The sequence below is a fragment of the Bufo bufo genome, chromosome 3, assembly GCF_905171765.1.
Source record: "Bufo bufo chromosome 3, aBufBuf1.1, whole genome shotgun sequence".
NCBI lineage: Eukaryota > Metazoa > Chordata > Amphibia > Anura > Bufonidae > Bufo > Bufo bufo.
This window is the reverse complement of record NC_053391.1, coordinates 200723301-200737475: the sequence shown is the minus strand read 5'-3', so window position 1 is coordinate 200737475 and position 14175 is coordinate 200723301. Positions and strand designations below refer to the sequence as shown.

Genomic DNA, 14175 nt, shown 5'->3' with positions numbered 1-14175 from the left:
ATCACTAAAAAATAACCCACTTTTAAAATTGAGATGTGTCGTGAAACCATTGCATCAGTTCCATGAGCTTGACCCACTGGATGATGAAAGTTAATGAAAGTTAGTAACCAGTGGTGCATGTGCAAAACAGTTCCATTAAATGAAATCGAACTACTGTCAATACAGCTAAGATCCAGAAATGTCAATCTAAAAAGGTAGCAAGACTTAGGATGAGGAGCATGTTCATGAGTACCCCAAGTACACAAATTTACAGCTCTAATTAGAAAAAGGCTATTACAGAGCTCAGTGATGTTTTTAGCAAGTCATTAATGGGAACAGCACATATTGTTGAGCCAAACTTCTTCCTACTTGCCTTAGGGTTTTTTAAAAATCCAAGACTGAAGTCTTCGTCAAGTTTCACATAATCCATAGAACTCCGCACTGTAGATATAAGGATCACTCTCCGTTCCTGACCCTGGAACTCTTCCACAGATCCAATCTGTTAAAAGGAATTCAACATCTGTCATACTAAACTATAACACGCTCAATGCACAAAGAAATGTACTACCTCTTGAATATGGTGATAAATAAAATGAGATAATAAAAATGTAAAGCTGCCAGCAGACCAGTAATATAGACAGGTGCAGGTTATAGTGAGTGCAATCTGGGTTACTGCCCAGGGCCCAGTGCTCCAGCGGGACCCATGAAAGTCTGCAACAATAAACAGTCCCAAGCCATACTCCTAACGTCCCTGTCCTCATGAGGTCCTGCATGTTCTGTGTGGGGTTATGAAAGCTGGCGCCAGATTTGAGAGCGCTGCACAGAACATCCTCTTGATGATCTTACCCAGTGGGCTTGCAGGCAACATGTACTACATTATCTGTACTCAGATCCATGTCTGTTATCACATGTAAGCATGTGTTGGGTGCATTGGGATGGAGGGTGGCTCACACCTCCCATACAGCCCAGGACCCATGGTGCCCATAATCTTCCCTTGAATACAGAACACTCTGAACTTTGTTCACACTCTCTTATGAACCACAAGATCATTTGAATTTCTTAAAAGGGGTATTCCAGTAATAGCAATGTAACTCCTATTCACTAGATAGGGGATAATTCCTTTGTCTGTGAGGGTTTAACTGTTGGTACTGCTACCAAATCATGAGAATAGGAAACCATCAACTGAATGGAACGGCATTTCCAGCATATAAGCTGCTGCTCCTTTTACTTTCTATGGGACTTCCAGATATAGCCGAGCGCTTGCAGTTCTATGGTCCCTCATTCTCGTGACCAGTGGGGTCTCAGCAGTTATCCCCATCTACTGGAGGTGGATAATCTGCTATTACTGGTATAAGCATTTAGGCTAGGGCTAGAGGACAACATGTGTCGCGCGACATATAGGGCACAAATACACTGCAACATGTGTTGCACGACACTGATGTCGAACAACAATTTTTATAATAGTCTATCGCACTGCGACACCATAGACTATCATTATAATAATTGTTGCACGACATTGGTGCGACATCAATGTGGCGCGACAAATGTTGCAGTGTAGCCCTAGTCTTAAAAGAGACTAACAATTTAGGGTACTTTCACACCAGCGGTTTTCTTTTCCGGCACAGAGTTCCGTCGTAGGGGCTAAATACCAGAAAAGAACTGATCAGTTTCACCCCCATGCTTTCTGGACAAGAATAGGCATATTCTATTAGTGCCGGCGATGTGCGGGCCGCAAAATGCGTTACGCACATTGCGTGTCCGTTTTTTGCGGATCGGCAAAACACACTACGGAAGTGTGAATGGGGCCTTAGGCAATTATCCTGGCAAAAGAATAAAAAGCATTGCATGTTCCATTTCTGTGCCAATGAAGTTACAGGTCATCTGCCTGGAGAAAGTCTGTGCGGGGTGCCAGTGACAGCTTTGTTATGGGGTATGGATTCCTTTTAATCAGCATACACATTACATATTTACCTGCGGGTCCAAAAACAGAATTGGCTGGATATGGCAACAATTTAACATCTATCTTCAATACTAGCATATTTTTAAAAGGGTCTAAATTTTTAATGCAGGTAAATATAAGAAACTTTGTAAAATATCTTATCAGAAACAAAATGCTCCTTTATCAAACACACCAACATTCTTCAACTTGAGAGACATTAATCATTCGCTCACTCCTCCCCTTCCATAGGGAGCATGTAACAGTTTGTTTTGTTAGAATTATTTTTTTTTTTTTTGGGGGGGGGGGCTGTTAACTGGAGAAAGTGGATATATTACAAGGTTTCTTATATTTATCTGTACTACTGACTTACAAAGGTCATTGAAAAGTGATTGACCATTTAAACACTTCAAGTGTTATCTTCAGCGCCTGAGATCTCAGACACGTGTGCCTGTCTGCTAGGCCTCATGCACACGACCGTTGTGTGCATCCGTGGCCGTTGTTCCGTTTTCCATTATTTTCTGCGGACCCATTGACTTTCAATGGGTCCGTTAAAAACTGTCCTATTTTTTTGACGGAAAACGGTTCACGGACCCATTCAAGTCAATGGGTCCGTGAAAAAACACGGATGCACACAAGATTGGCATCCGCGTCCGTGATCGTAGGCTACTTTCACACAGACGGATCGCAGTCGTGAAAACTCGAATCCGACAGTATATTCTAACAGAGAGGCGTTCCCATGGCGATCGGGACGCTTCAAGTTAGAATATACTAAGAACTTTCTACATGACTGCCCCCTGCTGCCTGGCAGCACCCGATCTCTTACAGGGGGCTGTGATCCGCACAATTAACCCCTCAGGTGCCGCACCTGAGAGGTTAATTGTGCGGATCATAGCCCCCTGTAAGATCAGGTGCTGCCAGGCAGGAGGGGGCAGACCCCCCTCCCCTGCATTTAACTTATTGGTGGTCAGTGCGGCCCCCCTCCCTCCATCCCCTGTATTTAACTCATTGGTGGCCAGTGCGGCCTACCCTCTCCCCCCCACACCTAATTAAAATCACCTTCCCCCATCATTGGTGGCCAGTGCGGCCTCCCCTCTCCCCCCCCCCTAATTAAAATCACCTTCCCCCATCATTGGTGGCAGCTGAGAGTTTCGATCGAAGTCCCAGTTTAATCGCTGGGGCTCCGATTGGTAACCATGGCAACCAGGACGCTACTGCAGTCCTGGTTGCCATGGTTACTTAGCAATTTTTAGAAGCATTATACTTACCTGCGATGTCTGTGACCGGCCGGGCGCTCCTCCTACTGGTAAGTGACAGGTCTGTGCTATAGGCAATGCGCCGTACAGACCTTTCACTTACTAGTAGGAAGAGCGCCCGGCCGGTCACAGGCAGCGAAGGTAAGTATAATGCTTCTAAAATTGCTAAGTAACCATGGCAACCAGGACTGCAGTAGCATCCTGGTTGCCATGGTTACCGATCGGAGCCCCAGCGATTAAACTGGGACTCCGATCGGGAACTCTCCGCTGCCACCAATGATGGGGGGGTGATTTTAATTAGGGGGGGGAAGAGGGGAGGCCGCACTGGCCACCAATGATGGGGGGAAGGTGATTTTAATTAGGGGGGGGGAGAGAGGGGAGGCGGCACTGGCCACCAATGAGTTAAATACAGGGGAGGGGGGTCTGCCCCCTCCTGCCTGGCAGCACCAGATCTCTTACAGGGGGCTATGATACGCACAATTAACCCCTCAGGTGCGGCACCAGAGGGGTTAATTGTGCTGATCACAGCCCCCTGTAAGAGATCGGGTGCTGCCAGGCAGCAGGGGGCAGTCATGTACACAGTTTTTGGTATATTCTAACTTGAAGCGTCCCCATCACTATGGGAACGCCTCTGTGTTAGAATATACTGTCGGATCTGAGTTTTGATGATCTAACTCAAATCCGATGGTATATTCTAACATAGAGGCGTTCCCATGGTGATGGGGACGCTTCAAGTTAAAATATACCATCTCCTGACTTTACATTGAAAGTCAATGGGGGACGGATCCATTTCCAATTGCACCATATTGTGTCAACATCAAACGGATCTGTCCCTATTGACTTGCATTGTAAGTCAGGACAGATCCGTTTGGCTCCGCACGGCCAGGCGGACACCAAAACAACTTTTTCTTCAGGTCCGTGGATCCTCCAAAAATCAAGGAAGACCCACGGAAGAAAAAACGGACACGGATCACAGACCTACAGACCCCGTTTTTGTGGATCTTAAAAAAAAAAAAAAAAGGTCGTGTGCATGAGGCCTTAGGATCACACAGCTTCCAAATTTAATATGAAAGAAATGCTATAGCAATTAAAGAAATCAGGCTATGTGCATAAAACCTTACCTTAAGATCTGTAATGTCAGTTACAGCTCTGAATTCTTTATCAATGGCTTTCCGAATTTTTTCCACCTGAAAGATCACATCGCAATTCTTAGCATAACTTTGTTTTATTGCTTTGAACAACACTGCGCCTTTGATAGTCAATTTGTAATGGTACAGTATTACCACAAAATAGAAATATATACAGTACAGACCAAAAGTTTGGACACACCTTCTCATTCAAAGAGTTTTCTTTATTTTCATGACTATGAAGGCATCAAAACTATGAATTAACACATGTGGAATTATATACATAACAATCAAGTGTGAAACAACTGAAAATATGTCATATTCTAGGTTCTTCAAAGTAGCCACCTTTTGCTTTGATTACTGCTTTGCACACTCTTGGCATTCTCTTGATGAGCTTCAAGAGGTAGTCCCCTGAAGTGGTCTTCCAACAGTCTTGAAGGAGTTCCCAGAGATGCTTAGCACTTGTTGGCCCTTTTGCCTTGACTCTGCGGTGCAGCTCACCCCAAACCATCTCGATTGGGTTCAGGTCCGGTGACTGCGGAGGCCAGGTCATCTGGCGCAGCACCCCATCACTCTCCTTCATGGTCAAATAGCCCTTACTTTCAAAGTTTTCCCAATTTTTCGGCTGACTGACTGACCTTCATTTCTTAAAGTAATGATGGCCACTCGTTTTTCTTTACTTAGCTGCTTTTTTCTTGCCATAATACAAATTCTAACAGTCTATTCAGTAGGACTATCAGCTGTGTATCCACCTGACTTCTCCTCAACGCAACTGATGGTCCCAACCCCATTTATAAGGCAAGAAATCCCACTTATTAAACCTGACAGGGCACACCTGTGAAGTGAAAACCATTTCAGGGGACTACCTCTTGAAGCTCATGAAGAGAATGCCAAGAGAGTGCAAAGCAGTAATCAAAGCAAAAGGTGGCTACTTTGAAGAACCTAGAATATGACATATTTTCAGTTGTTTCACACTTGTTTGTTATGTATATAATTCCACATGTGTTAATTCATAGTTTTGATGCCTTCAGTGTGAATCTACAATTTTCATAGTCATGAAAACAAAGAAAACTCTTTGAAAGAGAAGGTGTGTCCAAACTTTTGGTCTGTACTGTATATTGCGATAACGATATGCGATGCGATATTTTAAGGGAATTGTGCTAGAGGTCTATTTGCTTGGATTTTCCCATATGAGCCGCTGACGCGGCTGGGTATGACATAGTTGTGGGGGATCTGTGGAGGACGCCGTTATGGGGTGGATCTGTGGAGGACGCCGTTATGGGGTGGATCTGTGGAGGACGCCGTTATGGGGTGGATCTGTGGAGGACGCCGTTATGGGGTGGATCTGTGGAGGACGCCGTTATGGGGTGGATCTGTGGAGGACGCCGTTATGGGGTGGATCTGTGGAGGACGCCGTTATGGGGTGGATCTGTGGAGGACGCCGTTATGGGGTGGATCTGTGGAGGACGCCGTTATGGGGTGGATCTGTGGAGGACGCCGTTATGGGGTGGATCTGTGGAGGACGCCGTTATGGGGTGGATCTGTGGAGGACGCCGTTATGGGGTGGATCTGTGGAGGACGCCGTTATGGGGTGGATCTGTGGAGGACGCCGTTATGGGGTGGATCTGTGGAGGACGCCGTTATGGGGTGGATCTGTGGAGGACGCCGTTATGGGGTGGATCTGTGGAGGACGCCGTTATGGGGTGGATCTGTGGAGGACGCCGTTATGGGGTGGATCTGTGGAGGACGCCGTTATGGGGTGGATCTGTGGAGGACGCCGTTATGGGGTGGATCTGTGGAGGACGCCGTTATGGGGTGGATCTGTGGAGGACGCCGTTATGGGGTGGATCTGTGGCCCTATGTGTCCCCTCATGTGTCCTAAACTGCGCACATAACTGGCTTTGTGTGTAAAGTATTTTACTAGTGTGTAAAACCAGCTCTCTCCTATTGATAACAGGTCCAGCCTCTGTACTCACTGTCACTATGAATGCACTACAGCGTGCGGCAGCGAGCTGGCCGGCCGGCGCGTGACTGACGTCACTTAGTAACGCTCCTCCCACTTCAGGAAGCATGAGCGTTACTAAGTGACGTCAGTCACGCGCCGGCCAGCTCGCTGCAGTGCATTCATCGTGAAAGTGAGTACAGAGGCTGGACCTGTTATCAATAGGAGAGAGCTTGTTTCACACACTAGTAAAATACTTTACACACAAAGCCAGTTATGTGCGCGGGGCCCCTTCATATATAATCGCGGCATTTTCGGGTCGGCCAAATCGCCATATCGCATTTGCCGATTCGATTATTTTTTCGATTTATCGTGCAATATATATATATATATATATATATATATATATATATATATATATATATATATATATATATATATATATATATATATATATAGTCACTTGCCCATTGTGCCCGTGATCACCATCCAGAATGTACAAGCGGACAAAAGACCACAGCATCGCAGACTCCAAACTGTTTATTCAGATAGTCATGTCCACCATACAAAAATACGACCTTTTGGCAGTGCTACTGCCTTTTTCAAGCATCCTTGAAAAAGGCAGTTGTACTGCTGACACTATCAGATCTAACCTACTTTCACACCTGCGTTAGGTGCGGATCCGTCTGGTATCTGCACAGACGGATCCGCACCTATAATGCAAACGCTTAGATCCGTTCAGAACGGATCAGTTTTCATTACCATGAACAAAAAAAAAAAATAATTTTTAATTTTTTTGTTCATGATAATGCAAACGGATCCGTTTTGACTTTACATTGAAAGTCAATGGGGGACGGATCAATTTGAAAATTGAGCCATATAGTGTCATCTTCAAACGGATCCGTCCCCATTGACTTACATTGTAAGTCTGGACGGATCCGTTTGCCTCCGCACGGCCAGGCGGACACCCGAACGCTGCAAGCTGCGTTCAGGGGTCCGCCTGCTGAGCGCAGCGGAGGACAAACGGTGCCAAACTGATGCATTCTGAGCGGATCCGCATCCACTCAGAATGCATTAGAGCTGGACGGATCAGTTCGGCGCCGCTTGTGAGAGCCTTCAAACGGAACTCACAAGCGGAGCCCCGAACGCTAGTGTGAAAGTAGCCCAAGTCCTAAAAATAAGTAAAGATAACCAAAATTTAGATCAAATTTATGTAAAAATAAAGAAAATTTTGAAGGGTTCATAAACTTTCAAGCACCACAGTACATTCATAGTTTAAAAAGCTAATGTAAATTGTACCTGCTTTCTATAAGGAGCAATTATGCCAATTTCTTTGGGAGAAATTTTGGCTATGCCTTTCTTTCCTTGTGTCTCCAGCAAGTCACGGAGATAAGACACCAGAACCTCTATCTCATGTACATTAAAGAAGGATGGGCTGTTCCCTTCTCGTTCATCTTTCCCCAGCACATGATGGAATATGAGTGGAAAGTTCTGCAAAGAAAACAATTAGAAAAGTCTGATATTACAACAACTTATCTTCTTGTGCCCCTAAAGGAAGAAACTTCTGATTTCCATTTATATGCGGTCTTCAGACCACAGCATTGAACATTAAATATGGCTGTCTCAACAATTAATACACTTCCTTGGCAGTGGTGAGGAAGCTGCACCTCACAGAAGCTCTGGAGATGCCTTGTGATATGGCAGATATTTAGGAAGTTTGGTAAATTCTTTGGAGGGATTTTTAAATATACAAAAAATAGCTTTAACTAAATTATTTAGAAGTGTCTTCTAATTTCTCATCTCCTTTTTGGATTCCATGTCCTGTCTTATAAGTCTCCTGATACAAGGTCAAAGGGAAAAAAGTTCACCTCCTTTGGAAGCTTCTCCCAGTTGCAGTATGCACGTGTGACCATTTCATCAGCCTTGGCTTGGAGCTCATTATCGTAAAATAGTTCATTTGGAACAGAGAGAATGTCAGGATGGGACCTAATTAAAATTGTATATCTCATTAAAAGGAAGACAGTCAAACACATGGAAAGGAGTTACAGTCACTCAAAGGGTAAGAGAAAACACAGGCATCAAGAAAAAAAAAAAAAAGAAAAAAAACTCTTGCTAAACTAAAAAACATGCTACAGACCTGTAATTCAGCAGTAACTTTGTGACAAATTGAGGATTGTAAGCTCCATTGGATTTTCCATACAGTGGATTTTGAGTCATTAGTCTTTCCAGCAATGAAAGACCTGCATAAAAAGAATATGTTTAAACCCCAACACTACAGACATAAAACCTTACCAGGACTCTTCCACAGCAAGCGTTGTACAATGTTGTCCATGAGCAATTTCTAATGACAATCTGAATCACTCACGTAATCCATGCTCAATGGCAAATGGAGACCTTAACACTGGGCCTAGCTGCTGTGGATCACCAGCCAGAACCAACTGCCCTCCTTTTGTCACATCCAGAACACCTGAAATTGAAAAATGTTGGAGTAAATAAAATGTATTTAGAAATTATTTGGCTATAAAAACGCAAACCGTTTATTATTCCAGTTAGTTCCTAGGCATCTAAACAATGACAATGTTGGTTGTTCACTGTGGCACATAACAGAATTCATACACCGTAGCCGTATATGCAGTCACTATATGGGATGATGCATCTGAAGAGTAACACCTTAGATAAACAGGACACAAATAATTCGATAGGGAACTGTTTCAAGGGAGCCAAGTTACTAAGACTCACCAGCCACTGTGGCTCGCTTATCACCAAGTGACATCTCAGAGCTCTCTCAGGACTCGTCTATCCATTAGAGTCGCCATCAGCAGCCGGAGGGACTCCACTCCTCCTCAGGCAGCAGTCAATCCGTGGCATCTTTTAAACGGCTTATCCGAATGCTCCTTGGTGGCTGACTAGACCCAAACCTCTGCCCAATCTCACAGGAGGTCTCAATACACACTCTTCCAGCTCTGACTTTATAGCTGAAGCCAGATTCCTGAGCCTTAGTCTGATCTGAGCTACACAGACTTCCCAGGCACACCATGTGGTCTCAGCCACACTGACCACTTTTCTCCTTGGAGCCTTTTTTCCCTAGCCGGTGGTGCCGACAGGGACATCTAGTGACAGGAATTAACATTGCAAACATGCATTCAATGCACTGTATTACATCCATCTAGTGTAGCGCAGGATCCAATACAGTAATAAACAGTGCAAAACTTTATATTGTTTGTAAGGGGATGGATAACAGACACTTATAGCTCACCCCCTTGAAAACAGGTTCACTTACGGATTTTAAAGAGTTAACCAATTAGCGATTCAATACCTGCTATAGCCGTTACACACTCAGGCTCTACTGCATGTCCAGATTCATCAATAAACACATGGGTAAAATGGCCATCTGGGAACTGCGCAGAAACAAGCCTAGAAAATACAAGATGGTTACATAATGAGATGCAAACGGTCATTGAAGGGGTTCTCCACTGGAAAACTACCTGTACAAAGGATTTCTTGACAATGGGCAGATCACAAAGTGCCTCCGTTCTGGGGGATCCTCTGTGATATGTCAAGATATGTAATAAATCAGTGCCTTTTATTGCAGCTTCTTAATATCAAGTTTTCATTGGACCCTTATATGTTCCTACTGAACATGCCTCCAATGGTGCTAAAGAAACCGGTGCTTTGCTTAGTACTTCATGTCCTGTCAGCGACAAAACGCCTCATTGCCCAGTTTTGGAAGAGACAGGACATACCTACTAAATAAGATTTGTTTACTAGTATTACGGAAATGAGAAGAATGGAGTATTTGACAGCAGTTATTAACACGGTAGATAAGTTTAATAAGGTTTGGCAACCTTGGGATACTTTCTTTGATAAGAGCGACTGATATTCTTTTCTCCTTTTTGTATGCTTGCCCTTTTGTGTCTTGTCTCCCCTTTTTTATTTTTGTAAGTATAGATCATCATTTTAGAAAGTGAGATTCATCTACCCGGTTTCCGGGTCCTATTATGGCTTGCTAAGATTAGCATTATGAAGCTATAACTATATTGATAACTCTGCTGTTTTATCCGTCTAAAATGGCTGATAGTTAATTGTTTACATGAAAAAATTTGTAAAAATGCACTTTTATTATTGTACTTTAATCTTCAATAAAAAGACAATTATATAAAAAAAAAAGCCACAGGAAGCAGTCACAGGCCTTTCAGTTTGTATGTGGCTTTGTTTTACTCCCTCAGAAGGCAACATCATAGAAGTTCTACAAAGAGGTACAAAATCACACCTCAGTCTCAGCATCATCCTGGATGCCTAGTTTCAACTCCAACATGTGACAGCAATTCACTGCCACGGACTTCAGGTGGGTCTCCACTTCAGGAGGATTTCTATATCACGCCCATCTGCATTAGGCCTCGATGCAGTAGCACCACAAGGGCCTAGCAATATGAAAGTCCTGCTCATAGACCTTAGAGCTGTCTTTTCAAAATGGCCTTACTAAGCTGCAATCTGTTTGCGAATTACTTTTTCCAAGCTAACTGCACTGATCTAGAACTATTGCCATATCACCTTCACAGTCCTCCTCCACACCACTTTTTATACTCCAAGTAAATATTTCACAGAGGATATCACTGCTTCTGAGGCATACGCTCAACCCAGAGCGTGGCACAAACATCCCCAAATCAGGCTCTGCACTCACATTGCCCCTCTGTGACCAACTAACAGCTACATGGCATACAGGGCTGTAATTAACCCCCACGGGTTGCTACAGAACTGGAGGTTAATACCATGCAATGAGAAAGGCCAGCATAAAAATGTAAGCAATAATACTAGGCCATTACCAGTTTACTGGAGCTGATTTTTCAGTTTTACTGTGTGGACTGGGACATAGGTCAAGTCATCTCACCATTAGAAAGTGGGAAAGCTAAATCCTGGAGGCAGACTAGCCCTCCTACTAAGTCCATGCTGCTGGCTAGGGTTTGTGACTTTAGATCCCTGGAATATCTCACAGCATCCTTCAATAACACCGTGGAGGAATACCAAGTGATCTGGCTACCTTGGGATCCTACTCGACATGCCCCCACTTCCTTCTCCCCCCCTCCTTTCTCCTCCTCATGCTTACTCTCACTTCTCCTTATCCATTCCCTTCCCCTGTGTTTTGTCAGTTGTCTTGTCCTTTGTCATGGGTGCTTGTATAGAATTTTTGGTAATAGATATGGGATTTGTACTGCTGTATAAACTGATTTTGCATTTCTTCCCCATCCCAGTGGTCCTGCATATGCCACTGCATATGCTTTAATGTACCATTTTTCTTTTCTTTTCTGTATTAGGGAAAGTTAAAATCACTATTTTCTTGCTGAAGGCCTAGATAAAGGCCTGACAACACTTAGGCTCCATTCACACGTCTGCAATTTCGTTCCGCGGACCCATTCATTCCTATGGGGCAGCACGATGTGAAAAGGCACACAGCTTTTTAATCTAACTAAACTAAAATCCGATAAAAGATGCTGTCAATATGGGCAAACCATACATTTTGGTACTTTGTACATTTTCATAATTTGTACGGTACTAAAACAAAAATGAAAAAAAAAAAAGTCTCAGGTTTTGTTACATGATGTGGTGTCTGATGTCAGCCACATACACTGGAGAAAGGTCAGTCAAACACAGATTTTGGTAGGTTCAGACAGCAAATGTAATACAGAGAGCAGCCCGGCTTTTATATTTAAATATGGAAGGAAAGCATAGAAATCTATTGTAGGAGCAGGGCCGACGCATACATTTAGTATGGGTTACAGGCAGAATTTTGCTGTACTATAGAGCAAACATTGCTGAATTGCCTGTGCCTTCCTCATCCCATGCCGTTCTTATTGGCATATTTGCCATGTGAGTACACATTACTAAAGGCATTCCTACTGACTGCAAATATCAAGCAACAGAAGCTATACAAAGTTTTGTGCTGCAAAATGTATGTATCCCCAGCCTTCAGGTTAAACTGTTAGAGCGGTTTTGCTCCAGGACATCAAGACATGGTCTCCAAGGGTGATTGGCAGAGTTTTTAGATCAGCTATGTTTATGAATGGAGAATGGGGCTAAAGCTGTAAATGGATCTAAAGCACGGAAAATGCTAAACTGCAGCAGAAAACCAAAAGGTCAACCTCAGATTCGTGTCGTTGGATTTTTCCCATGGCAAAGTCCGCTGCGTGAACATATCCTAAGACTACTCATTTCTATTAAGGCATACTGAAGTTGTTGAGGGGGTACCATGGCTGGGACTTCCCTCCATAAGCGAGCAGTACATGCAGTCTATGGTTGGTCAGTCATTTGATGGCTGCCATGTAATACTGCATTTCTGCTTTAGCTGTTGTGAATTTTCACAGCAAATCGCACGCCAACTTCATATACTAACAGAAGACATCATTCAAAAGTGTTAATTACTCTTACCGGTAATTGGATTTTCCAATAGCCTCCACAACGGCACTCAGAAGGGCGTCTCCGCCTCCCCAGGACAGGAAACAACATAGAAACTCAAGTTTAAAAGGCCCCCTCCCTTTACCTACTTCAGTTAATGACCTAGGACTAGTTAGTAATGCAAAGAAGTGTATTGAAAATATCAAACAAATACATCATCAGTCATGCCATAAAGGAAAAATGAGGGGTTGGGAAAATACAGTGCCGTTGGAAGCTATTGGAAAACTCAGTTACCGGTAAGAGTAATTAACTCTTTTCCCCCGGCGCCTCTACAACGGCACTCTCAGGATTAGGCTCCATTCACACGTCCGTATAATGGGTCCGCATTCTCTATGGGGACGGAATGGATGCGGAGAGCACACTATGTTATCTCCGCATCCGCATTTCCAGAGCGCGCCCCCGATCTTCCGGTTTGCGGCTCCGGAAAAATAAATAGAACATGTCCTATTCTTGCAATGCACTACGGACGTCTGAATGGACCCTTAACAGAGAAAGAACTTTAGGGTAGTACTACCGCAGGTAATACTTTTCTGCCAAATGATAAAATCATAGTTATGGAGCACATCCAACTTATGTATGAAAAAAAGTGTTTGGGTTTGCCCATGTGGCTGCCCTGCATATTTGTTCCACTGATGCAGAGACATTCTCCGCCCAGGAGGCTGACACCACACAGGTAGAGTGAGCTTTTATCCCCCCAGAGGGAGTCAAGTTTCTTTGAAGGTAACAGAACTCAATGATACTTCTCATCAATCTTGCGATGGTACTCTTGCTTGCTGCTGAACGCTTATGATGGCCTTGATATTGAAGAGGATCCAAGTTACTGAATTCTTTAGAGACTTCCAGGTAAGTTAGTAAACTATGCTATGCTATTTTTTTTTATATGTCTCTGAAGATGGATTCGGCAAAAAGATGGTAGGAGGCCTCCTGTTGGCGATGAAACCTGGTTACGACTTCAGGCAGAAACATAGGGGTATGTCTAAGAATGATACTGTCATCCAAAACTGAGGTAAGGAGATCTACAGGAAAAAGCCTGGATCTCCCCCACCCTTCTGGCTGATGCGATTGCCAATAACAAGGTGGTTTTGTAAATTAAAAAAGTTTCAGAGGAATGTCCTGTAAAGGTTCAAAGGGTACATCCATTAGAACTTCAAGCACAAGGTTTAAATCCCAAGGAGGGATGTTAGAATGAAAAAACAGAAAACAGTCTTCCCGCACCTTTTAGGAACTGTTTTATCAGGGGAAGGTTTGCCAACTTTATTTCCAGGAAGTTAATTAATGCCGATACTTGAACCTTGAGGGTGCTTGGTCTAACACCCTTATCAAGACCTGACTGGAGAAAATCTGATATAAGGGGTATATCAGGATCCAGGCTTGTTATACCATCTATCCCCCACAAATTTTTAAGAAGGCTTTCCAAGTTCTTAACCACCTCAGCCCCCAGTGCTTAAACACCCTGAAAGACCAAGCCACTTTTTACACTTCTGA

The 14175-nt window shown here is 43.7% G+C and overlaps 1 protein-coding gene across 1 annotated transcript in view; it reads right to left on the bottom strand.

Moving 5' to 3' along the window:
* Window positions 1-223: 223 nt before the first annotated feature.
* Window positions 224-14175, bottom strand: part of LOC120994969 (putative helicase MOV-10) — a 265367-nt gene continuing 251415 nt past the window's right edge. The window contains exons 14-20 of the mRNA XM_040423881.1: window positions 9557-9654; window positions 8606-8707; window positions 8378-8480; window positions 8109-8226; window positions 7540-7731; window positions 4293-4358; window positions 224-478 (exon numbers count right to left, since the gene is read on the bottom strand). Of these exons, the coding sequence (XP_040279815.1) occupies window positions 260-478; window positions 4293-4358; window positions 7540-7731; window positions 8109-8226; window positions 8378-8480; window positions 8606-8707; window positions 9557-9654 (898 nt within the window). The 3' untranslated portion in view covers window positions 224-259. The remainder of the gene's footprint in view (window positions 479-4292; window positions 4359-7539; window positions 7732-8108; window positions 8227-8377; window positions 8481-8605; window positions 8708-9556; window positions 9655-14175) is intronic.